Genomic DNA, 27325 nt, shown 5'->3' on the forward strand with positions numbered 1-27325 from the left:
TCTTTGTAGTACTTTGTGACTTTTGTGAAAATCTAATATTTCTCCAAATAAAAGTTTATTTAAAATAGGTATAATCAGGACTTCCTTGGTGGTCCAGTGGTAAAGAATCCACCTTCCAATGCAGGGGACATGGGTTCAATTCCTGGTAGGGGAACTAAGATCCCACATGCCACGGGGCAACTAAGCCCGCGTACCACAACTAGAGGGAGAAAACCCACATGCCACAACTAGAGAGAAGCCTGCGTGCCACAACAAAAATGTCCCGTGTGCCTCAACAAAGATTCCGCATGGCACAGCTAAGACCTGATTCAACCCCCCCCCGAAAAAAAAATTAAAGAAAATAAATATTTAAAAAATAAAATAGGTATAATCTATATCAATTATATCTCAATAAAGCTGTAAAAAATAGGTTTGATCTAGGGACTTCCCTTGCAGTCCAGTGGTTAAGACTCTGTCCTTCCAATACAGGGGTTTTGGGTTTGCTCCCTGGTCCAGGAACTAGTGCCCCAGCCAGTAAATTAAAAAAAAAAAAAAAGCTTTGATCTAGTTTCATCACTTAATCTCTCATCATAAACATTTCCATATTATAAAATGTTCTTGTATATATATAATTAATATTACGTGGCTGTAATAATATCACAGGTGTAATAATATGGCTGTAATAGTATAATAGGATGGTAACTGGAGTCACATAAAAAGTTATGCATTAAAATGGGTATACTTGAAAAATGTAACTGATTCAGTTATGTTCAGTTTATATTATGATCCTCTCATTATCCAGATTCTTACATTATCACTCCAAGATTTGTTGTACTGTTTTTCTTGTATGTCCCAGATATCTCCATTTATTTTTAATCCAGGTAGCTTATAATTTTGCAATTTTAGTTGTTGTGTTTTAAAAAATATTCATACCCTATAAATTTTGTAGTATAGAACAGCAATTCATTTTAACAGCTTTATGGTCGTAATTTACATATAACACTTACCAGTAGTAAGGGTATATAATACAATGACATTTAGCAAGTTTATAGAGTTGTGCCATCACCATGATCCAATATTTAGAAATTTTCGTAACCCCAAAAAGTAAACTGGGTATAATGAGAATCTACCGTATAGCATAGGGAACTCTACTCAATGCTCTGTGGTGACCAAAATGAGAAGGAAATCCAAAAAACAGGGGATATATGTATACATATAGCTGATTCACCTTGCTGTACAGTGTAAACACGATACTGTAAAGCAACTATACTCCAATTAAAATTAAAATAAGATAAAATAAAATTCTATATAAAAAGAAAAGTAACTGGATAGTTGATTTGTTGAGTTTTGAGAACTCTATTCTGAATATAAGTCCTTTTGTCACATGTTAAATGTGTCAATATTTTCTCCCAATCTCTGGCTCCACTCATTACTTTTCTTAAAGTTGTGCTTAAAAATACAAAAGTTTTTCATTTTAATTAAGTCCAATTTATTATTTTTTCTTTTATGTCTCAACCTTTATTGTCTTGCTGCAGAACTCTTTGGCTAACTTAAACTTAGGTTCATGGAGATTGTCTCCTAAGTTTCATACTTTTACCTCTTATATTTATGTCTGTGATCTATTTCCAGTTAACTTTTGTGTATGCTTAGAGTTATGGGTCTTAAGTTATTTTTCTGCAAATAGGTATACAATTATCCCAGCCTCTTTTGTTGAGAAGACTTACCCCCATGGAAGTATCTTAGTGTCTTGACCAAATAGCTATTGATCTTAACACTTTTGGACTCTCAATTGTGGTTGTGCCTTTTTCATTGGCTCCAGACCTTTACTGGCCTCATTTTTAGTGACCTTTCCCCGAGGCTCTAATCCCAGTCAAAATTTAGGCTTCATCCCAGCAGCTCGTTTCTTTTGGACCTGATGGCCTGTGCCATACTGTGCCGGTTTCTCGAAATCGTATTCTGTCCTAAAAGCCACTTCCTGCAAGAAATGTTCCTCCAAAGCTTTCTGGGGGATGTCCGATTACTGGGTGTATTGCCGTTTCTCTTTCCGGGAATTCGTTCTCTGCTGCTATATCGACAGCGGAACTCTTGGTCCATTTGGAAACCCGTTCCCCTACTTTTTTAATACAAGGTGTAAAATAAAGGCCGCGGCAATATTACTTTCCTGCCCAGTCCGTCGAACGCAGTTTAGGTAGCTCCATATTTGCCTCGCAGACCTCGAGTCTCTGAAAATCTGCGAATTTTCTGAAAAGTTTAAGTGCCAGGAAATGAGATATCATCAGTGGCTTCTCACCTCCCGGACCATCCAGGGCTCCCGGCCCCAAACCCGCCCCTTGGCCTTCTGTACGTCAGGTGTCCCAACATGGCCGCCCCGTGGGGCCGCGGAGAGCTGGGCGCAGACATATTGCCTCTCTGGAAAATACCGGAATCCGCTCATCCGCCTTTCTTGAAACGCCTCAGACCGTCTTCGGCCGCCGTAGGCAGGCGAAAAATCTGGGCGACGGGTCCAGAAGTAGAAGTGGTTCGCGGAAGGTTAAGTTTAGACTCTCCTTGTGGGCTGGAGAAAATCGGATCAGTGTGTGCATTTGTCCCTTGAAGTTTTGCGTGTGTGTGTGTGTGTGTGTGTGTGTGTGTGTGTGTGTGTGTTTTCTCACAAGAGGTGTGTCTATGACAGCGTGACGTGACTCCTACAGGGTGCAAATGGTGTAGTGTGGACTCACGGAATTATTGGAGGGTCTGGTGGGAAACGCCAAGGTGGAGGTATTTGGGAGGAACCAGCAGAGTCTGGCACGTCTATCTGTGGTTGGGTTACTTTGGTGGGGAGTCGTTAAAACGGTTAAGAATCTGTAGAGATCAGCGACCGTGTCCTGACTGGCAAGGTATGGGGTCTTTGCGGATCATTCTGTAAAGGATGCAGGTGGTATTTACGATGGTAACAGCTTCAGGTTTGGGAATTAATATGGGGCTCAGTGATTTGAGGCCAGGGTGGACGGGATGTCTGGTCCAGGTTTCGGATTAATTAAGGAGTGTGTAGTGTCTGTGGTACAAAGAGGCTGTGAGGGCTGAAGCTCTGGACGCCTGGCTGGCGGTTTCGTTGAGGTTCCAGCCTCCACCGCTGGGAAGGAAGGTGGTGCAGCCCAGGACAGGAGTTCGAAACCTTCTGCTTTTTAGGCTTTTATCCAGGGGGATGAGTAACTGCAGATCGAGGGACTAATCCAGCCACACCCGTCTGTTACGTATCGTCTATGGCTGCTTTCTCAATGAGAAGGCAGAATTGAAACGTTGTGACAGATCTTAACCTTCAAAGTAGAAATATATAGTATCTATCACTTTGTAGAAAGTGTTTGCCAACGCCTGCACTCGCCACTTAATATATAGCCGTGGACACTGTTGCTTTTTTGCCTGACAAACATTCCCTCCTTCTTTGCTAATATAATCTCTGTTTTTAGTTATCCATCCTTCTGGTAGGGTGACCCATATGCCAGTACTGGTTGGTCTTAGTTAATCATGGTGGTTTCAGTTCCCGTTTCTAGTGATCAATTAGTATGAAATGAGCTTAGGTATATAGTGCAGTTCTAGCCAGCAGTATATGTGAAAATCTGCTTGGGATTTATGGGGGGGAACATTTTGTCTTTTACATAAGTAATTCCTTGTGTCTCTTTTTCCACGTCGATGATGATGTTGTCTGAATATAACCTTAATTTTCTGTCCAGTTTCTAATGTTTATAATTCATTCTTATCTCAATGCATTGTCTCTACTCTCCAGTACAAAGGAGGAAAGTGAATGGGGTGGTAGTGGACATCTGTGTCCTTCCTGTTCCCTGCCCTAAAATTCACCTGCTAGATGGTCTGGAGTTAACATGTTTCCAGGATGGAAGGATCATAAAATTATGAGTTCATCCAGGATTTCAAATTTAATGAAATAAAAATATTCATTGTATTCTTTCAGGGCAAAAAAAATGTCTATTTTATCTCAGTTATGTCCCCTATTAATTCCTTATTTTTTTTATTTGCACCAGGTTTCTTTCTATCTCACTACAAATGGATATGTGTTGTTGGTCTTTTTAAAGAACAGGCTTTTTCAAAAAGTTTATTTTATTGAAGTATAATTGATTTACAATGTTGTGTTAATTTCTGATGTACAGCAAAGTGATTCAGTGATACATATATATACATTCTTTTTCATATTCTTTTCCATTATGGTTTATCACAGGATATTGAATATAGTCCCCTGTGTTATACAGCAGCATCTTGTTGTTTATTCATTCTATGTATAATAGTTTGCATTTGCTAATCCCAAACTCCCAATCCATCCCTCTTCTAGTTCCCCTCTTCTAGGGCAACCACAAATGTGTTCTCTGTGTAAAGAACAGGCTTTTTCAACTCTTCCATTTATATATTTTTTAATACTTATTTATTTTGGATGCACTGGGTCTTAGTTGCAGCAGGTGGGCTTGTTAGTTGTGGCTCACGGGCTCCTTAGTTGTGGCATGTGGGCTCCTTAGTTGCGGCTCACCAGCTCCTTAGTTGCAACTCGCTGGCTCCTTAGTTGTGGCATGCAAACTCTTTTTTTTTCTTTTTTTTTTTTGCGGTACGCGGACCTCTCACTGTTGTGGCCTCTCCCGTTGCGGAGCACAGGCTCCGGACGCGCAGGCTCATCGGCCATGGCTCACGGGCCCAGCCGCTCCGGGGCACGAACCCGTGTCTCCTGCATCGGCAGGCGGACTCTCAACAACTGCGCCACCAGGGAATCCCGAGAACTCTTGTTTTTGTTTTTTGTTTTTGCGGTACGCGGGCCTCTCACTGTTGTGGCCTCTCCCGTTGCGGAGCACAGGCTCCGGACGCACAGGCTCAGTGGCCATGGCTCACGGGCCCAGCCGCTCCGCGGCATGTGGGATCTTCCCAGACCGGGGCATGAGCCCGTGTCCCCTGCATCGGCAGGCGGACTCTCAACCACTGCGCCACCAGGGAAGCCCCCCCAACACCATTTTTAAAAAGAGACATCCTTATCCTCTTCTCTGTAATGCTACTTTTGTTATCTAGTCTCTATATATGCATCTCTGTTTATAAGCATTTGATTTTGTTCCATTTGTCTATCATTGTACTAATATTGTACTGTCATAACTAAAGTAATTTTAAGTCCTCATAATTGATAGATGGATATAGTTATCAGCTTAGGATTTTGATTGAGGTTTCATTGGATTTATATATATATATGGGAAACATGACATCTTTATTTTTTAAAAAGTTTTATTGGAGTACAGTTGATTTACAATGTTGTATTAGTTTCAGGGGTACAACAAAGTGATTCAGTTATACATAAACATATATTCATCCTTTTTCAGATTCTTTTCCCATATAGATTATCACAGAATACTGAGTTGAGTTCCCTATGCTATGCAGTAGGTCCTTGTTGGTTACCTATTTTATATATAGTAGTGTGTGTATGTTAATCCCAAGATCCTAATTTATCCCTCCCCTCTACGTTTCTCCTTTGGTAACCATAAATTTGTTTTCAAAATCTGTGAGTGTGTTTCTGTTTTGTAAATAAGTTCATTTGTATCATTTTTTAAAAATTAGATTCCACATGAGTGATATAATATCGTATTTGTCTTTCTCTGTCTGCCTTACTTCACTTAGTATGATAATCTCTAAGTCCATCCATGTCGCTGCAAATGGCATTATTTCCTTCTTTTTCATGGCTTAGTACTATTCCATTGTATCTACGTACCACATCTTTATGCGTGCCACTGTCAATGGACATTTGGGTTGCTTCCATGTCTTGGCTATTGTAAATAGTGCTGCAATGAACATTGGGGTGCGTGTGTCTTTTTGTATTATGGTTTTTTCTGGATATATGCCCAGGAGTGGGATTGCTGGGTCACATGGTTGTTCTCTTAAAAAAATCTAAAAAGAGAACATACTGTTGTTCTCCATAGTGGTTGTACCAATTTACATTACCACCAACAGTGTAGGAGGGTTCCCTTTTCACCACACCCTCTCCAGCTTTTATTGTTTGTAGAATTTTTGATGATGGCCATTCTGACCAGTGTGAGGTGATACCTCATAGTAGTTTTGATTTGAATTTCTCTGATAACTAGTGATGTTGTGCATCTTTTCATGTGCTTTTTGGCCATCTGTATGTCTTCTTTGGAGAAATGTCTATTTAGATCTTCTGCCCATTTTTTAAAAATACATTGATTTTTTAAAAAACTAATTTATTTATTTATTTATTTTTGGTCGCGTTGGGTCGTCATTGCTGCGCACAGGCTTTCTCTGGTTGCAGTGAGCAGTGCAGTGAGGAGTGGCTACTCTTTGTTGTAGTGCACGGGCTTCTCATTGCGGTGGCTTCTCTTCTTGTGGAGCACAGGTCTAGGTGCGTGGGCTTCAGTAGTTGTGGCACACAGACTCAGTAGTTGTGGCTCACGGGCTCTAGAGCGCAGGTTTAGTAGTTCTGGTGCACGGGCTTAGTTGCTCCGCAGCACGTGAGATCTTCCCAGACCAGGGATCAAACCTGTGTCCCCTAAACTGGCAGGTGGATTCTTAACCACTGCACCACCAGGGAAGTCCCATTCTGCCTTTTTTTTTTTTTTTTTTTTTTGCGGTACGCGGGCCTTTCACTGTTGTGGCCTCTCCCGTTGTGGAGCACAGGCTCCGGAGGTGCAGGGTCAGCGGCCATGGCTCACGGGCCTAGCTGCTCTGTGGCATGTGAGATCTTCCTGGACCAGGGCACGAACCCATGTCCCCTGCATCAGCAGGCGGACTCTCAACCACTGTGCCACCAGGGAAGCCCCTGCCCATTTTTTGATTATGTTGTCTGGGGTTTTTTTTTGACATAGAGCTGCATGAGATTAATCCCTTGTTGGTCACTTGGTTTGCAAATATTTTCTCCCATTCTGTGGATTGTCTTTTCTTTTTGATTATGGCTTCCTTTGCTGTGCAGACACTTTTAAGTCTTACTAGGTCCCATTTGTTTATTTTTGTTTTTATTTTCATTACTCTAGGAGGTGGATCAAAAAATATATTGCTACAATTTATGACAGAGTGTGCTGCCTGTATTTTCCTCTAAGAGTTTTATAGTGTCCGGCCTTACATTTAGGTCTTTGATCCATTTTGAGTTCATTTTTGTGTATGGTGTTAGAGAATGTTCTAATTTCATTCTTCTACATGTAGTATCTAGTTTTCCCAGCACCACTTATTGAAAGACTGTCTTTTTTCCATGATATATTCTTGCCTCCTTTGTCATAGATTAATTGACCATAGGTGCGTGGGTTGACATGACGTCTTTAAAATGCTTGGTTTTCTGAATCGTATTCATAGTTCATCATTCCATTTATTTAAGTCTGTTAAAATTTCTGTCAGTATTCCTACTTATCATATATTTTTTATATTCTTCAAAATGATTTTGTTTATAAATTTTGTTTGTTGGTGACCTATTTGTTCTGTCAGTTAATGGGATAAGCGTGTTAAGTCTTCAACCGTTAGTCTGGATTTATTTCTTCTTGGCTTTTTGGATCCAGTCTGGATTTATTTCTTCTTGTTTTTTTGGGTCCATTTTTGCTGTATATATTTCAAAGCAATATTATTAGGTGCATAGAAATTGCAAATTTCTATAATGTGCTGAATTTAACCTCTTACTAGTAAGCATTTTTCTTTCTCTGGAGTAACTTTTGGGCTTTCTGGTCCATTTTGTCTGAGAATACACCAGAGTGTCTGTGGTTACTCTTTCCATGGTTTATCTTTTTCTAACCTTTTATTCTCTAGCTTTCCATATCATTATGTTTCATACATGTCACCTAGAGTAGCATGTTTTTGGGTTTTGCGTAATTAACTAAATTCCTTGTTCTATTTATACTGAATATAATTCTTAGTATGTTTTGTTTTAAAATAGTCATCTAAGTGTACTGTATTTGCCCCACTAGTTCTCTATTCTTTCTTCTCTTTTTTTTTGCCTGTTTTGAATGAATTTCTTCTCATCCTGTTTCCCCCTTCCATTAGGTTGGAAATTATGTACTTTGAGACAGTTGTCAGTTTTCACCATGACACTAGAAATTACATACAGCATGGAAGCTTTCTTTGTCAAATGTTTACGTTGATTAGCACTTTTACACTCTTCTCTGACAGGGGTCTTAAAAATCTCAACTTTATTTACCAGTTTCCAATTTATTTACAATATTGTGTACTTTTAAAAAATGTATCTTAAACCGCCTAAGGTATTATCATCATTGCTTAATAAGAGAATGCTTCTGGTTTGCCCAGTACATTGGTTTTCAAACTGAAGTGTGTGTACTCACAGGGTGTATCAAAACGCTTGAGGAGGTTCCTGACCGCACACGGTCTAAAGGAAAGCAGTGCCCAGCGCCTCTCCTCCCATACGGTCCCTTTTGTATAATTGAGCTGCCTGAGAGTCTCCTGCTCCTGAGGCCTGCTGCGGGGATGGATCTCGTTTCCTTCATCTCCTTTGACAGTCACCGCACTTCAACTTCATGGAATAAAGGAATACCCCCACCACAGTCAGAATCTTAGGCTTTTGGGGCAGAGGAATAAAGTCATCTGGGGTAAAAATGGGACACTCAGCCATGCTGTGGGTATTGGGCTAAGGTGAGCGCCCAGGAGCAGCGTTAGCATCTGGGCCCAGAGGAAATGTACCCTCAGCTTGAATTTTCTCCTCAAACCACAGGTCCTGACTCCCCAGGAACAAAAGAATCAGTAGAAGAAGGAAGAAGTTACAGGATTTGGTAGCAGCATTACTGGGGACATGCTTGGTTGAAGACAGAACAGAATTTAGAGCAGATCCAGAAGACACAGCGACAGAGCCTCCTTGCTGCCAGCTGTTTTCAGAAAACAGAAGAAAATGATCCAGGCCCAGGTGACTTTTGGTTTGTTTTATTCTTTCCTTTGTTCCCGAATGGGTTTGTTGTCTGAGTCATTCTAGCTAATTATTGCATGTAAGGGTGTCTTGGGGACACTGGGTGTCTTTGTAGCCTGCTTCTGAAGTGAAGGTGATCCAGGGGACCCTAGAAATTGCAGCCAGTGTCTGAAGCGAGGGCAGTTCTATGGGAACTGTTTTCTCAGGCTTTGCAGTATGTCTGACTCTTGATTTCCATGTTCGAATCCGAATTCTTTCTTTTTAATTAATTAATTTATTTATTTATGTATTTATTTTTGGCTGCGTTGGGTCTTCGTTGCTGCACGCGGGGTTCTCATTGCAGTGGCTTCTCTGTTGCGGAGCATGGGCTCTAGGTGCACGGGCTGCAGTAGTTGTGGCACGCGGGCTCAGTAGTTGTGGCTAGCAGGCTCTAGAGTGCAGGTTCAGTAGTTGTGGCACGCAGGCTTAGCTGCTCCACAGCATGTGGGATCTTCCCGGACCAGGGCTCGAACCTGTGTTCCCTGCATTGACAGGCAGATTCTTAACCACTGTGCCACCAGGGAAGTCCCCAAACCTGAATTCTTAATCTACAGTTTTCTTTTCTTTTCTTTCTTTTTTTTCCCCACACCACATGGCTTGCAGATCTTAGTTCCCTGACCAGGGTTGGAACTGGTACCCCCTGCAGTGGAAGTGTGGAGTCCTAACTACTGGACTGCCAGGGAATTCCTGGCAGTTTATTTCCTGGCAAAATTAATATATTGCATTTATTTTTGTTCATTACACAACTGACTTAAGAATATATTTAAAGGCTGAAATCATAACAAAGTACACATATCAAAAAATAAGTTTCTTCTTCATACACTTTAAACATGCTTATTAAACATTTAGTTTCTTATAATTCTGGCTTCTTGAGTCGCTTCCCAGAAGATTCTGATTGACTGGCTCTAAAGACACAGTCATCCCGATTCCACTGGCATATATGTTTGTCCCATACATATATATACATACATATATATGTATGAATATGGTGTTTTCTAGGTTAACAAGAAGATTTAACTTCTACATATTATAGAAACGTCTATGAGGGACTTCACTGGTGGTCCAGTGGTTAAGACTCTGTGCTTCTACTGTAGGGAGCACAGGTTCGATCCCTGGTTGAGGAAATAAGATCCCGCAAGCCACGTGACGTGGCCAAAAAAAAAAAAAAAAAGAAATGGCTAATGATAAATGGATGGATGACTGACTACACAATTACAGTTAGTTGAATCCTAGTATTTTATTAGGCTTTTGCTTCTTCCATGTGTCTAGATATACAGATCTAGCCTATAAAGTGGAAATGAGAAGACAAACTTTAACATTTCTTCCATATCATCAGAAAGAGATCAGTTCATTAAACACCACTGTTATTACAGGAAACCCTGACATTTGAGGATGTGGCAGTGGACTTCACGTGGGAGGAGTGGCAGCTCCTGGCCCCTCCTCAGAAGGACCTGTATCGGGATGTGATGCTGGAGAACTATAGCAACCTGCTGTCCGTGGGTGAGGACGGCTCCCCTGGGTCCCTGAGAGGGCCCCCAGTCAGTGGGGTTTCCTTTCTCAGCTTCTGAAAGCTTTGGATTGTCTGTGATTCTCTGAAGCAGTAGATTCTCGGTCCTGTCTCTGGCCCAAGAGAAGTGGGTATATTCTCCTTTCTCTTGAGAGAAACGCCTTTATTTTGTAGCTGTGTATAATGCTGTGATTTATATTAAGAAATATATATATTTGGTCTTCATCCCCAATTCTGGCACAGAGCTCCCAAAATCCATGGAATTTCCTAAGTTATAAGAGGGTAAAGGAGAAATGGGTGTCTTTTGTTATTAATATAAGGGACCCTTACCACGGCATGTGAGTTTATGTTAATGAGGTGATTTTGGGAAAGCCACTCGATAACCTAAGATTGCGGGCTGGTCGCTGAGCTCACCACCCATGATTTAGAGGGTTGCAAATTTCAGTCCCGCCTCCACCCCACCTCTGGGGAGAACAAAGTGGCTGGAGATTAAGTCATAACCACCAAAGCCCGATGTTTTTTTGACAATTAGAACATAGTTTAATAAGTCCTTGGTCAGAGGAGTTTGATTCTTCTCTGCATACCTGTATATGCATACTGCAAACAAAATGCTTTAAAAATGATCAACACAATGACCACAGCTTGTACCATTTTAACTACAATAATGAATAATTTCCATATCTGCTATAACATATAAAGAGTTTCTACTAAACAATTGGTCATTTATAATTTAAAAATCAGCAGCAACTGTGAGGGTCTCTTGTCACACCCATCTTCTCTGTGCATTTACCATTTTCCAGCTCTCTCCCCCATTAAGTCAGTGGTTCTCAACTGGGGCCAATTTGGTTCCCAGGGGACATTTGACAATGTCTGGAAATATTTCAAAGCCTCATGATTTAATCCGTCATGGCTATATAGTGAAGCCTCCATGAAACCCCACAGGGACAGGCTCGGAGAGCTTTCAGATTGGTGGCCACTTGGCGGTGCCAGGGGAGGGGTGCCCCCAGAGAGAGCATGGAAGCTCTGTGGCCTTTCCCACATGCCTTGTACTGTATTCTCTTCCATCTGGCTGTTCCTGAGTTGTACCCTTTTATTTTTTTATTGATTTATTTTTAAGTTTTTAATTTTTATTTATTTTTTTATTGTAGTAGAATTGCTTTACAATGTAGTGTTAGTTTCTGCTGTACAATGAAGTGAATCAGCACTGTGTATACCTATATCCCCTCCCTCTTGGACCTCCCCCCTTCCCCACCACATATAGGTCATCACAGAGCACCGAGCTGAGCTCCCTGTGTATCCTTTTATAATAAACTGGTGACCTAGTAAGTAAACTGTCTTCTTGATTTCTGTCTACTGCTCTAGTGAATTAATCGAACCTGAAAAAGGGAGTCATGGGAACTTCTGATCTATTCATGATTGATCAGAAGCCCAGGAAACAGCCTGAATTTACAGTTGGTGCCAGAAATGCAGGAGCAGAGCCGAAGTCTTATGGGAGTGTACCCCTAACCTGTATTATCTGACCCTATCACCAGGTAGATCGTGTCAGAATTGAATTAAATCGGAGGACACCCCGTCAGTGTCAGTTGGTGTTGCAGAATTCCTTGATGTGTGGAAAACCCACATATCTGGTGTCAGAAGTGAAGTAGAAGGATTGACAGGAGAGGAGACTCACAGAGGGGTGTGTTTTTCCTTCAAAATGTGAAAACCGTATTGTCCTCAGAGGTAGGATTCTGTGGTTTTCATGGACCCCATGTGCCATTCACTGCGTCTAAATCTTGTATCATTTTCCATGAATAGGTTTTCAAGCCAGCAAACCAAAGGTACTGTCCAAGTTGGGTCAAGGAGAACCATGGACGATGGAAGATGAAATCCACTGTCAAACCCGTTCAGGTGAGTGAGAGACCAGCAAGGTGACAGGCCGTGGAAATCCCGGTGCCAGACCTCTTTTTCTTTGTAGGAGTTTAGAGAAAAATGTATCCCATCTTAGGGAAGATTCTATCTTTTCTGGGATTTGTTTCTTCTTTATTTTACCCCCATCTTGTTTTTTGTTTGCATAGTTTTCTTTTTCCTAGGGTTCTCATATCTTTTTTTAAAAAATAAACTTATTTATTTTTTGGCTGCACTGGATCTTCGTTGCTGCATGCAGGGTTTCTCTAGTTGCAGCAAGTGGGAGCTACGCTTCGTTGCTTCATGCAGGGTTTCTCTAGTTGCGGCGAGTGGGGGTTTCTCTTCGTTGCAGTGCATGTGCTTCTCATTTCAGTGGCTTCTCTTGTTGCGGAGCACGGGCTCTAGGCACGTGGGCTTCAGTAGTTGTGGCACACAGACTCAGTAGTTGTGGTTCGCGGGCTCTAGAGCACAGGCTCAGTAGTTGTGGCGCATGGTCTTAGTTGCTCTGTAGCATGTGGGATCTTCTCGGAATGGGGCTCGAACCCGTGTTCCCTGCATTGGCAGGCGGATCCTTAACCACTGCACCACCAGGGAAGTCCCCGGATTCTCATATCTTTTCCTTCATACACTTCCACCTCCTTTTCTATGAAATTCCACCTTCCAAGGCCTCTCTCCAAAGAGAAAACTTTTGAATTCCTCAATGTCTTCTGGTTACTGCACCTTTCTGCCCCACGGGTAATGTTGATTTCCTTCCTCACATCCACCCCATCTTGGATGCCGAGCCCCAAAGTAAACTGGTCTTCACTGTGCCTTGTCCCCGCTCTGAGGTTTTCCAAAGGTTTTGTTTTCCATTTTACTCAATGATCTCCTAACCTTCCAAGTTTTCTTCATTCTAACAAGCTAATAAACTCCTTTGGTTCCCTGGAGAAGACACACAAATTGATCTTTCCCCCATGTTCTCCACCACAGACTTGGCTTCTATATAATTTACTCATCTCAATGGCAGCTCTCCTGAGTTTCCAGTAGCTGCAAGGACCTAAGATAATCTTCCCTCCCAGGAAACCCTAGAGGATTAGGTTCTCCCTTATTCCTGTGCATCCTCAATCCTGGCCATTCAGGCATTACCTCACATGTTCCCCACCAGCAGAGCTCTCTTCTGTTAAGGGGTCTGCTGTTCATGATGATTTTTTTTTTTTTTTTTTTTTGTGGTACGCGGGCCTCTCACTGTTGTGGCCTCTCCCGTTGCGGAGCACAGGCTCCGGACGCGCAGGCTCAGCGGCCATGGCTCACGGGCCCAGCCGCTCCGCGGCACGTGGGATCCTCCCGGACCGGGGCACGAACCCGCGTCCCCTGCATCGGCAGGCGGACTCTCAACCACTGCGCCACCAGGGAAGCCCCATGATGAATTTTTGACTAGAAATGTTATTTTAACATCCTGTGTTCTCAGTTCCAACCTCAACACAATCATAACTCTTGCCTACTTTGAATTATTAATTCCTTTGTGTATTTACTGATTTTGAACTTTCTTCTCGTTGATTGTTGACATTACTATTGTCTTCATTTCCCTAAAATTTTCCTTTTTCTTCCCACTGGATCCTGATGACATTTAGTCTCCACTAACCACATTTTCTGGCAGTTAAAATTCTTCTTTCCATGATCTCCATGATATGATATCATCTTGCTCAGAAAGAGATAGATTTCCATCTTCTTTCCTAAATTCTCCCCAATGTGTTCCATACATGTAATTTCTTCTTTGATTCATTCCTCTATTTTTCAAAATCTTTTTTCTTTTCTTTTTTTCATGCCTCTGTATTTTCTGATAGCCTAGTGCATGCTGGAAGGTAAGAACAGTGGAAAAAAGTATACAAATTATCACGAGTTTTTAGTCTATGAGAAAGGAGTTAAGGAATTGATAACAATAAACAAATAATATACCTAGGGGGTGAAAAGTGATAAAACTTTAGTCAGCATTATGGAAGAGTAGATGCTGGGGCTCCTCTTTTAGGCAGGGAACACCTCTCAGGTAAGGTGCCTCTGAGCCAAGAAATGCGGGAAGTTAGTAGGCTGCCGGGTTAGGAGTTTTCCAAGTAGAGCGGCTAGCAAACTTAAAAGGCCACGCCACGAATGAGTTTAAGAGACATTAAGGAGCCCATGTGGACAGAGCAGAGTGTGCTTTCAGGAACGTGATGGGAATAAGCCGAAGAGGCAGTAGCAGTGGGGACGGGCAGGGGCGGGGGGTGGTGGATAAGGTTGGTGATGTACTCAATTTCAAGGAATCGAGATTTTATTCCTAATAAGATGAGAAAACATGAGGAGTTCTTGAGTACTGGAATGACATGAAATAATTTACATTTTTCAAGGAATCCCTTTGGCTTCTGTGTAGAAAGCAGACCATAGTGGGCAGGGGGCAAGCAGGAAAGCCTTGTAGGAGGCTATTGCAAAAAACATGGTGACAGGGAGAATGGTTGACTGCAGCATGGGTGGAGGGGTGAGTGTTGGTTGGATTCTGGATATGCTGCTTATAGAGGGCAAATGAGAGTTGACACTTAAATAAATATGGGCTGAGCGGAAAAAACGGATGAAGGTTGATGTTAAGGTTTTGGGGCCAAAATTACTTTCAGGGATGTAAAGCAGCATGACTACATCATGAGTGCTTGGACTTGGCCCTGTGCTTTAGGAATAAGAAGTCTTGATTTTTTTTTAAATTGAAGTATGGTTGATTTGTATTAATTTCTTTTTTTATTAATTTATTTAATTTTTTAATTTTAATTTTTATTTTTGGCTGTGTTGGGTTTTGGTTGCTGTACGCGGGCTTTCTCTATTGCAGCGAGCAGGGGCTACTCTTCATTGCAGTGCACAGGCTTCTCATTGCAGTGGCTTCTCTTGTTGAGGAGCTCGGGCTCTAGGCGCGCAGGCTTCAGTAGTTGTGCCTCGTGGGCTCTAGAGCGCAGGCTCAGTAGTTGTGGCTTACAGGCTTAGTTGCTCCGCGGCATGTGGGGGTCTTCCCGGAGCAGGGCTCGAACCCGTGTTCCCTGCATTGGCAGGCGGATTCTTAACCACTGCGCCATCAGGGAAGTCCCTATCACAGGATATTGAATATAGTTCCCTGTGCTATACGGTAGGACCTTGTGGTTTATCCATTCTATATGTAATAGTTTGCATCTGCTAATCCCAGACTCCCAATCCATCCCTCCCTAAAATCTTGTTTGTTAAGGTGAGTTGAGCAGGTCGATGAGGGATGCAAATAGTAGTTTCCCTGGGTGAGGAGTGTTCCAAAAAAAATAAACCTGGAAAATTCAAAGGCTTGAAGCAAGAGCATGTCTGAAGAACTTTCGGAAGCCTGTTTGGATGGAACATAGAGAGCATGACTGGAGACATAGGGTCAGTGGGGTAGAGGCTGGGGGCTGGGGAGCAGGTCACTAAGGGCCTTTCAAGGATACATCAAGACCTTGATTTTTTAACAAATTAACTTATTTTTTATTGGAGTATAGTTGATTTACAATGTTGTGTTAGTTTCAGGTGTACAGCAAAGCAATTCAGCTATCTGTCGATCTATTTATATTCTTTTTCAGATTCTTTTCCTTTATAGGTTATTACAAAATATTGACTATCGTTCCCTGTGCTGTACAGTAGGTTCTTGTTGTTTATCTATTTTATATGTCGTAGTGTGTATATGTTACTCCCAAATTCCTAATTTATCCCTTCCCCCCACCTTTCCCCTTTGGTAACCATAGTTTGTTGTCTATGTCAAGATCTTGATTTTATTCATAATGAGATGAGAAAAGATTAGGGAGTTTTGAGTAGAGGAGGCTTGATGTGATATAATTGGTGCTAAAAGGTTCCGTTTGGCTAATGTGTAGAAAATAGACAGGCACTGGCAGGGGAGGGACAAGAAAGCCAGGGAGGAGGCTACAGCTGTGGTGTGAGAGAGAGTGATTGGCTTCGTGAGGGTGGAAGGAGTGGGTGCCTGTCCCATTCTGGGTGTATCTTAAAGGAGGTCAGGCAGGATTGATCATTGTGCTGGATATTGTGTGTGAGCGAGAGAAACAAATGCTGAGGAGTTTTGTCGTGGTGAAGGAGAAGAGTGGAGTTGTCAGTGACTGTGCCGGAGGTGACAGGTGGAGGAGACCTAGCCTGGGAAACCAGTTCTGTTTTGGAGATTATAAGTTAGATGTGCTTGGAGTTCTGTGCTGTGTCATTTCTTTATTCCCCTCATGGAGACCACAACAATGGATCCATGGGGAGGCCTGTCTCCCTCCAAAATGAGCCCTGGTTTCCTCCACCTCTCTTCCTCTCCATCGTTCCTTCCCACCAGGTTTTCCAACCTGCAGCTGTTTTCCTTGTGTCTATCTCTGCCCTGTAAAGTGGTTTTACCCACCTATAGTATGGGCTCCGTGAACACGAGGAGTATGTTTGCGAATCCCCAACACTAGCACTGTTCCTGGTACACAGAGGTGATCAGTAAGGATCTGTGGAATGAATGAGTCCATCCCTCCCCAGTTTGGATGAGGTGGCCCTGCAACCTGTGGTCTCCTGCTCACAGGAAATTGCTTGTATTTTACAGTCTCTCCATGTTTTGCAAGGCTAGTATTTAGAAAGTATTCAAATCTATATTCATTTTGAATTGTCCAACCCTGTGTTTTACACAAACTACGTTTACCTTTTGGTTGGTTTGTATTGTTTGTTCCAATGTGCAGGGAACATTAAACATGGAATTTTATTTACACTTATATAATAGGAACATCACTAAAACGACTCCTCGCATCAAGGTTTTTTTTTTAAATTAATTAATTTTTGGCTGTGTTGGGTCTTCGTTGCTGTGTGTGGGCTTTCTCTAGTTGCGGCTAGTGGGGGCTACTCTTCATTGCAGTGTGAGGGCTTCTTATATTTGGTTTTTGTTCATTTACAGTGTCTTCTCTTGCTGCAGAGCATGGGCTATAGGTGCACAGCCTTCAGCGGTTGTGGCCCGTGGGCTCAGTAGTTGTGGCTCGCAGGTTCCAGAGTGCAGGCTTGGTAGTTGTGGCGCATGGGCTTAGCTGCTCCGCGGCATGTGGGATCTTCCCGGACCAGGAATTGAACCTGTGTCCCCTGCTTTGGCAGGAGGATTCTTAACCACTGCACCACCAGGGAAGCCCTGCATCAAGGTATTTTTAAGAAATTCATTTTTCTTCTCTTTCCTAGAAATCTGGAAACTTGATGATCACCTGCTGGAGCACTTACAAAATGAGAGCATGGAGAAGAGACTAGAACAATGGCATGAACAGAACCCACGGGAATATTTTGTTCATCAGAGCAGAACTCATTTTCTGTTCAGGCAAAATCATGATGTGTTTGACTTACATGGAAAAAGTATGAAATCAGATTTAACTTTACTTCCCCAGAGCAGGAGCTATGAAATAAAGATCCCTGCTGAGTTTACTGGCGATGGGAAATCCTATCTCCATGCTGACAGTGAACAATTTCATACTGAAATTAAATCTCCCGAAAGCCAAAAACCCATCAGCTCTAAGACCCAATTCAGCAAGCATCAGAAAACCCAAAAAATAGAGAAGCCTCATGTATGTGGTGAATGTGGGAAAGCTTTCATCAAAAAGTCTTGGCTCACTGATCACCAGATAATTCATACAGGAGAGAAGCCCCATCGATGTAACATGTGTGGGAAAGCATTCTCTAGAAAGTTCATGCTCACTGAACATCAGAGAACACATACAGGAGAGAAACCTTATGAATGCACTGAATGTGGTAAAGCCTTCCTCAAGAAATCACGGCTCAATATACATCAGAAAACCCATACCGGAGAGAAACCATATATATGCAGTGACTGTGGGAAAGGCTTCATCCAGAAGGGAAATCTCATTGTACATCAGCGAATTCACACAGGCGAGAAACCTTACATATGCAATGAATGTGGAAAAGGCTTCATCCAGAAGACTTGCCTCATTGCACATCAGAGATTTCACACAGGAAAGACTCCTTTTGTGTGCAATGAGTGTGGAAAATCCTGTTCCCAGAAGTCGGGTCTCATTAAACATCAAAGAATTCACACAGGAGAGAAACCCTTTGAATGCAGTGAATGTGGGAAAGCCTTCACTACAAAGCAAAAGCTCATTGTTCATCAAAGAACTCATACAGGAGAGAAACCCTATATCTGCAATGAGTGTGGGAAAGCTTTTGCCTACATGTCTTGCCTTGTTAAACATAAGATAATACACACAAGAGAGAAACGTGGAGATTCAGCCAAGGTGGAAAATCATCCCTCAGAGAGTCACAGCTCCTCACAGACTAGTGATGTTATGCAGGAGAAAACCCCTGTAAATTCAGTGACTATGCAGGTGCCTTCAGTGGCCCCTCAGACATCAGTAAACATAAGTGAACTCCTAGCAAATAGGAATGTAGTCATAGTGGGACAACCTGTGGCCAGATGTGCACCCACAGGAGATAACAGAGGTTTTGCACAGGAGAGAACACTTATGAATGCATTGAATGTGGTTGTGCCTTCAGTGGTCAATTACATCTTATTTTATGTCACAGAAAACCAGTAGAAAAAAAACTCAGAGACATACTATGTGAAAAAGATATAAATTATTGAGCAAAAAATTTTAGCTTATATGGTGGCTGAAAAAGTATATACTGAGAGAAATTGTATAAATGCTGAGACTGGGAATGCATGATGTACTCATCCAATTAGATACATGCATTGATACAGAGACATAATCTGATGTTAACCCAAGCACATACACATCAATTGCTCTGTTGTGTCAGTCAAATGAATGAAAGAAGGCTGAGTTCAACTAAGTGGAGAAAATAGTTGAAGTTTTTAAACATATAATTTGTATGTGGAAGGTTGCTATGAAAAAAAAACACAACAGGGCTAATATTGGATTGGTGGGATACTGGGCGTGTATATATCAATTCAGTTTCTGGAAGGCCAAGGTGAAGCATTAATTGAAAACTGGGATGTCTATCTTAGACTCTGAGAAATTTACATTGTGCAAATAGATTGAGCCAGTTTGATTGAGTCTCAGATTGAGTCATTTTGTTCATTTACTGAGTATTTGTCGAATACTTCATTTTTACTGAGTCCTGTTCTAGGAGCTGAGGATACAGTGGTGACCAAACCCGAAAAAGTCTCCTGGAGAGAGCTTTGAGGTAACTGGATTATCTTTAAGTGGTACCTTTACACACCAGGTAATCTAGTAAGAGGATGTAAATAGGTACACAAGGTGAAATAGACATTTTCTTAGTCCCTTCTGGTTACTGTAAGAGAATACCATAGCCTGCGTAGCTTATAAAAACAGAAATTTATTTCTCACAGTTCTGGAAGCTACAAAGTCCCAGATTAAAGTGCCAGCAGATTCGGTATCTAATGAGGGTTCCTGGTTCATAGAAGACAGTCATCCCACTGTATCCTCACATAGGGGAAAGGGCAAAGGAGCTGTCTGGGATGTCTTTTATAAAGGCACTAATCCAGTCATGAGGGCTCCACCCTCTTGAACCAGTCACCTCTCAAAGGCCCCACTTCTTAATACCATCATATTTTGGGTTTTGTTTTTATTTTAATTTTATTGGAGTATAGTTGATTTACAATGCTGTGTTAGTTTCAGGTGTACAGCAAAGTGATTCAGTTATACATATACATATATTCATTCTTTTTTAGATTCTTTTCTTCTATAAGTTGTCACAGAATATTGAGTAGAGTTCCCTGTGCTATACAATAGGTCCTTGTTGGTTATCTATCCTATTTATAGTAGGTGTGTATGTTCATCCCAAGTTCCTGATTTATCCCTCCCCCCCCCCCCCCACATTTCCCCTTTGAATACCATCATATTTTGGATTAGGCCTCCAAATATGAATTTTGGGAGGCATAAACATTCAGTCCTTAGCAGATATGGAGTATTGGTTCAAGGGGTTATGATAATTTCTTGTTTAAGTTGTATATTATTTTGAGGGACGGCAAGGGCTACTCTTAACGGATTTTAAGCACTTCAGGATACAAGTTATTTTTTTAATGCCCAAGTCTTATCCCCCCAGTAGATTAAAAATCCCTTGATTTTCCTATTTAAATGTTAAAGTTTTAACAACAATCTGTTCCTCAGTTGCACTAAACCACATTTCAGGTGGTCACAATGTGACTAGTGGGTACCACATTGGACAGCACAGCCAGTGAGCAAAACTTTGTAGCTGACTATGTGGCCGAAAAGTATATACTGAGAAATCTGTCATTTCCATCATCCTAGAAAGTTATACTGGAGAGCCCTGGTTTACATGATTTTATATTTCCCAGCACAGAAAAATAAAAACCAATTATCTATTGATTTGGAAAGTGAATGAATGAGCTAGTGGACTAATCAGAGTGTTCTGTCATTGAAGGGAATGAGCCATTGGAAGGCAGTCCTAAAGAACACAGCTGTCTTCCCCAAATTGTATGTGATTAGAGACCCAATAACAATATAAACTGGGCAAAGCAAAAAAGGAAAAACGATCCTCAGAATACAAAGGATAGGAATCTTAGTCTCTAAGAATGGAGGAGAAAATAGGAGATGGGAGGTGACATTCTTTTTTTTTTTTTTTTTGCGGTATGCGGGCCTCTCACTGTTGTGGCCTCTCCCATTGCGGAGCACAGGCTCCGGACGCGCAGGCTCAGCGGCCATGGCTCACGGGCCTAGCTGCTCCGCGCCATGTGGGATCTTCCCGGACCGGGCAAGAACCCGCGTCCCCTGCATCGGCAAGCGGACTCTCAACCACTGCGCCACCAGGGAAGCCCGGGAGATGACATTCTTAAAGGATGTTGTGGAGAAGAACCTTTGTCCACAGGACTATCACTCTTGAGAGCTGCCACCATTAAAAAAATTCCAGCTGCACTGTTACCTGCTGAATTGAGATGTGTTTTCATTATTCTTTCTCCCTCTTCTGGGAGTGGGGCTCTTGGCCTCTCACTAGCCAGAGTACTTTTCCTTAATCTCCTAACTATCCTGTAGTTATCCTAACTATTCTAGTTATAAATAGTTGGGTCTTGTTAATAGGAAAGGAAATGGAAATTTGCCGTGTTGTGGCCGGCTCAGAATTCAATCTGAAACGCTGGATTATTGGGTAATTCCCTCCTTCAGATGTATTTTAAAGCACCAACACTGTGTGAGATGCTGTATTCCACACTGAAGATACATCAATGAACAACAGAGGCAAGGGAACAGCCTTTAAGGACCTTATAATATGAGGGAGAGAGTCAATGGATTATATGTCAGCAAGTGAGTAATGGTAATTTATAGTAATGTATTGGTAATAATGGGGGAGGCCCTCCCCCCAAGCTTTTCTCTATATAATTTGAGCCAAGACTGAAGTACTGAGGGGAGTCACCCATCATAATATTGGTAACCAGAGAACATTCCAGGACTGTTTCTAATGATTGTATATGACAGGCTTTCTGCCTCAGATTCTCCGAGAAACTTATTGCAAATTTCCCAGCCAAGTACCCGACCTCCTAATAAGGCTGGAATCCAGGACTGCATTTTTAACTATGGCCTTATGCACACCTAATTTTGACGTTCTTTGCCCTAAATCTTGGATTACTGTCCTCATCACCACCCGCAGGTTGTGCTTTTCCCAGCGACTCGAGACCTTGAATGGCCTCACTGCTAGTGGCCTTTTCCTAAGTGCCCCCCGCCCCCGCCGCCCCCCATCACAACTTATATTAGCCCCAGCCGCTCTTTTCTCTCGTTACTAGCCAGCCCCGTACTGTACCAGCTTCTGGGAATCTTTTTCTGTTTTGTTTTGTTTTTCTTTTTTGCGGTACGTGGGCCTCTCACTGTTGTGGCCTCTCCAGTTGCGGAGCACAGGCTCTGGACGCGCAGGCTCAGCGGCCATGGCTCACGGGCCCAGCCGCTCCGCGGCATGTCGGATCTTCCCAGACCGGGGCACGAACCCGTGTCCCCTGCATCGGCAGGCGGACTCTCAACCACTGCGCCACCAGGGAAGCCCTTTTTCTGTTATTAAAAACAGCTTTCTACAAACTATTTTCCGGTCAGAAGCCTTCCGTGGCGTCCGTTTACCGGAGGTTATTATCTTTTCCCTTTCTAGGAGTGCGTTCTCCGCTGCCATGCCAACAACTCATACTTGTCCGTTTGGAAACTTTTTTTTTTTTTTTAATACAAAGTAGATAATACACGCCGCGGCCGTATTACTTGTCTGCCTAGCCTGCTGAAAGCAACTTAGCCTTGCATCATTTTTGCCTCGCGAAGATTGAGACTGAAAATTTACCTATTTTCTGCGAGAGTCGAAGTACCAGGAAATTAGATAATTTCACTGGCTTCTCACCTTCCCGGCCATCCCTGGCTCCTGGTACCCAAACCCGCCCCTTGGCTTTCTGTACGTCAGGTGTCCCAACATGGCCTCCCCCTGGGGCCGCGGAGAGCTGGGCGCGGACATATTGCCTCTCTAGGAAATCCCGGAAATCCGGTCGTCTCGTTTCCTCAAACACCGCATATCCACTTCGGCTGCCGTAGACGGAGCCGGACAGGTCTAGACGTCAAAGCAGTTCACAGAAGTACGACGTTTAGGCTCCTTGTAGGTTGGGGAAATCAGGTTAGTGTGTGGTTTTGTCCCTGGATTTTTTTTTTTTTTTTGTCACAGTGGTGCTTTTGTTTCGCCCAAGGGTGACGCGTGGACTTGGTGCAATCTGGACCCATGAGATTTTTGCCGGATGGCAGAGGGGGAGGGTAGAAGTGCGGAGGTGGATGTATTTAACGCGAAGCAGGAGAGTACCTGCTTTGAGGTACTTGAAGGGAACCGGACGCGGGTTTTGTCTATGGTTTATGTTGGGGAGTGTCCTGGGAGTCAGTACGATTAGATTCTGTAGAGATCATTGCTCTTCCAGCTGTCAGGGCTTGCGGTTCTGCAGATCACTCCGCTTGCAGGGCTTACGTGTGGCATTGACGATGATCGCAGTGTCGGGTTCAGGCTGAGGATTTAATTTGGGGCTCAGTGGTGTTGGGGCCTGGCTGGATGGTCATCATATGAGGGTGTCTGGCCCAGGTTTCAGATTAATAAGGAAGTGTGTAGTCAGTGTCTGTGGTACAGAGAGGCTGTGAAGGCTGAGGCTTTGGACGCCGAGGACCCCTGGCTGTAGTTTTTGGGTTGAGGTTCCAACTTCGGCTGCTGGGAGGGAAGACGGTACAGCCCAGGGCAGTAGTTCGAAACCATCTGGTTTTCAGCTTTTTTGTGTGTGGGTTTTTTCTTTTTTAATACATTTTATTGAAGTATAGTTGATTTACAATGTTGTGTTAATTTCTACTGTACAGCAAAGTGATTCAGTTATACATATATGTACATTCCTTTTCGTATTCTTTTCCATTATGATTTATCACAGGATATTGAAAATCCCTGTGCTATACAGTAGGGCCTTGTTGTTTATCCTGGGCTTTTAGCTTTTAATCAAGGAGTTGATTACAGACTGAGAGACTAAACCAGCAATTTCAATCTGTTTTGTATCGTCTCTGATGCTTTCGCACAGCAAAGGCAGAATATAGTCGTGACAGAGACATTTTGGCCTGCAAATTTGAAAATCTGTGTCTGTTCTCTTTGCAGAAAATGTTTGCCAACACCTGCACTCACCTTCTAATATTGATATATTGTAACGGCACCGTTACTTGCTTCCCTGACATACATGAACACTTTGTTCTTTGCTAACAGAATCTCCATTTTGTTTAATTATATATCCCTATGGCATGGTGACCTATATCCCAGTTTATTAGTAAGTCCCGGTTGGTCTTAGTCAGTCATGTGGTTCGAGTTCCCATTGCTAGTGATTGAATTAGTACTAAGAAATGAGCTTAGGTATATGGGGCATTTCTAGCCAACTGTGTATGTAAAAATCTGCTTTGGGGTTTCTGGGGGAGCATTTTCTCTTTTAAATAAGTAATGCCTTGAATCTCTTTTTTCGTGTTGATAATTATACTGATGAAAATTTTCTGCCCTGTTTTCTAATGTTACCTTATTCTTATTTCAATGCATTGGCTCAACTCTGCAATACAAAATTGAAAAGTGGGGTGGTAATGGACGTTTTTGTCTTGTTGCTTACTTATAAATTCACTTGCTATATTTTCTGAAGTCAACATGTTTTCAAGAGGGTAAATCTAGTATTTCAAATTTAATGACATGAAGGTATTCATAGTATTCTTTCAGGCAAAAAAAAAAAATCTGTATTTTATCTGAGTCATAACTCCCATTAATTCCTTTTTCTTTTCTTTCTTTCTTTTTTTTTTTTTTTTTTTTGCCCACGTGTAGCATGTGGGATCTTAGTTCCCCGACCAGGGATCAAACCCGTGCCCCCTGCAGTGGAAGTGCAGAGTCTTAACCACTGGACCACCAGGGAAGTCCCTCCCATTAATTCCTTCTGTCCTTTATTTGCACTTTCTGTTTTGACTCTAAATATTTATATATTATTTGTCTTTTCAAACAACAGGCTTTCAGTATTTTTGAGCTCTTCCATTTCTTTGTTAAATTAAAAGCTCTACAAATGAGTCAGTATAAAAGGAATATATACCTATAGGGACTTCCCTGGCGGTCCAGTGGTCAAGACTCTACAAGTGAGTCAGTATAAAAGGAATATATACATATAGGGACTTTCCTGGCGGTCCCGTGGTTAAGACTCTGCGCTTCTACTGCGGGGGGCGAAGGTTCAATCCCTGGTTATGGAACTAAGATCTCACATGCCACACAGCATGGCCCAAAAAAAAAAAAAAAGAGGAATATATACAGACATAACCTACATCGAAAACAGAGCATTGCCAGCACCCCAGTGGTGTTCTGTGAACCTCTTCCCAATTATATTACATCCTCACACCTGAAGGTGAATACCATCTTCTCTATTAGCAAGCACTTTCAGGCATTTCTTTATGGTGTTATAACATAATCATTCATTCCTCATCATTATGGTTTATTTAGTTTTGCGAATTTTCAACTGTGTTTCAATGTAATTATACATCATGCGTTTTTAAAACCATTTTTAAAAACTGAGTGTAGGGCTTCCCTGGTGGCACAGTGGTTGAGAGTCTGCCTGCCGACGCAGGGGACACGGGTTCGTGCCCTGGTCCGGGAAGAACCCACATGCCGCGGAGCGGCTGGGCCCGTGAGCCATGGCCGCTGAGCCTGCGCGTCCGGAGCCTGTGCTCCGCAACGGGAGAGGCCACAACAGTGAGAGGCCCGCGTACCGCAAAAAAAAAAAAAAAAAAAAGAGAGAAAAAAAACCCAAAACTGAAGTGTAGTTGATTTACAGTGTGTGTTAGCTTCAGGTGTACAGCAAAGTGATTCAGTTATACAGAATCTTTTTCAGATTCTTTTCCATTAGAGGTTATAAGACATTGAGTATAATTCCCTGTGCTATGCAGTAGGTCCTTATTGTTTGTCTCTTTTATACACAGTAATGTGTACATGTTCATCCCAAACTGTTAATTTATCTACCCACCCCCCATCCCCTCTGGTAACCATAAGTTTGTTTTCTATGTCTGTGAGTCTATTTCTGTTTTGTAAATAAGTTCATTTATATCAGTTTTTTAGATTCCACATATAAGTGATATCATATGATAGTTGTCTTTTTCTGACTTACTTCACTTAATATGATAATCTCTAAGTCCATCCATGTTGCTGCAGATGGCGTTATTTCCTTCCTTTTATGGCTGAGTAATATTCCATTGTATGTATACATACCACATCTTCTTTATCCATTCATCTTTTTTTTTTGCGGTACGCGGGCCTCTCACTGTTGTGGCCTTTCCCGTTGCGGAGCACAGGCTCCGGACGCGCAGGTTCAGCGGCCATGGCTCACGGGCCCAGCCGCTCCACGGCATGTGGGATCTTCCCGGACCGGGGCACGAACCCATGTCCCCTGCATCGGCAGGCGTACTCTCAACCACTGCGCCACCAGGGAAGCCCTCCATTCATCTATTGATGGACACTTGGGTTGCATCCACGTCTTGGCTATTGTAAATAGTGCTGCTGTGAACATTGGGGTGCACGTATCTTTTCAAATTAGAGTTTTCTCCACATCATGCATTTTTTATGTCACGCTCAGTATTTCTGAGAATTATTCACGTTTTTGCATATAGGTGTACTTCTTCTTCCCCTTTGTAACAAGGGTCAGACAAATATATTATATAAATATCCACACAGTAAATATTTTAGGATTTGTAAGCCACAGTTCTCTCACATATACTTCTTTATTTTTGTTTTACAGTCCTTTAAAAACAAAAAAGTCATTCTTAGCTTGAAAGCCGTGCAAAGACTGTAGTTTTCCCACAGCATTCCATTGTTTGAATATTTGGTTTTTCCTAGTATTTATTAAACTTGTGTTGTTTGCATTTTGGTTTATTATGAGTAATGGTGCTGTGGAAATTACTGAGCGTGTCTGCTCGTTCAAATATGCCCATATTTTTGGAGGGATGTATTTCTTAGATGTATTCTCAGAGTGAAATTGCTTCTGGCTTGAATATGTGGAGATGCAGGGAGAGTGACGCTCCTATAGGGGTCACTCCTTGCCCTTACACGCATACCCTGCCCTAGGCATCTCTTCCATCTGGCTGTTCCTGAGTTACATCCTTTTATAATAAGTAAATATAATAACTAAAATGTTTCTCTGAGTTCTGTGAACCGTTCTGGAAAATTTTTGGTTTTTGTTTTGTGTTTCGTTGTTTTTGTTTTTTAGGTCATGCTGCGCGGCATGTGGGATCTTAGTTCCCCGACCAGGGATCAAATCCATGCCCCCTGCAGTGGAAGCACGGAGTCCTAACCACTGGACCACCAGGGAATTCCCTGCTCTAGCAAATTAATCAACCCAAGGAGGGGGGTCATTGGAACCTGCCATCTGTGGCTGGTTGCTTAGAAGTACACGTGACAATCTGGACTTGTGTTTGCACATGAAGTAGGAGGTAGAAGCCAGTCTCATAGGACTGAGCCTTCAACCGGTGGGGTATGATATTATCTCCAGGTACATAGCGACCGAATTGAGATGAACTGTAGGACACCCAGCCAGTGTTGTAGCATTGCTTGGTGGTGTG

At 42.4% G+C, this 27325-nt stretch overlaps 1 protein-coding gene across 1 annotated transcript; it reads left to right on the forward strand.

Annotated features, from left to right (window-relative positions):
* Positions 1-8677: 8677 nt before the first annotated feature.
* Positions 8678-19400, forward strand: LOC309976901 (zinc finger protein 350-like). The gene is made up of 4 exons (XM_082862727.1): positions 8678-8845; positions 10258-10384; positions 12189-12281; positions 17460-19400. The coding sequence occupies exons 1-4, from the start codon at positions 8831-8833 to the stop codon at positions 18818-18820; spliced, it is 1596 nt and encodes a 531-aa protein (XP_082718853.1). The 5' UTR covers positions 8678-8830; the 3' UTR covers positions 18821-19400.
* Positions 19401-27325: the final 7925 nt, after the last annotated feature.

Source organism: Leucopleurus acutus (genome assembly GCF_964270905.1).
Source record: "Leucopleurus acutus genome assembly, chromosome: 20".
NCBI classification, from domain to species: Eukaryota; Metazoa; Chordata; class Mammalia; order Artiodactyla; family Delphinidae; genus Leucopleurus; species Leucopleurus acutus.

Bases quoted from the DNA above. Each gene is read 5' to 3' on its own strand.
- LOC309976901 (XM_082862727.1), top strand. The intron at 10,385-12,188 runs GTGAGGACGGCT...TTCCATGAATAG, and splicing joins TAGCAACCTGCTGTCCGTGG to GTTTTCAAGCCAGCAAACCA. The intron at 12,282-17,459 runs GTGAGTGAGAGA...TCTCTTTCCTAG, and splicing joins CCACTGTCAAACCCGTTCAG to AAATCTGGAAACTTGATGAT.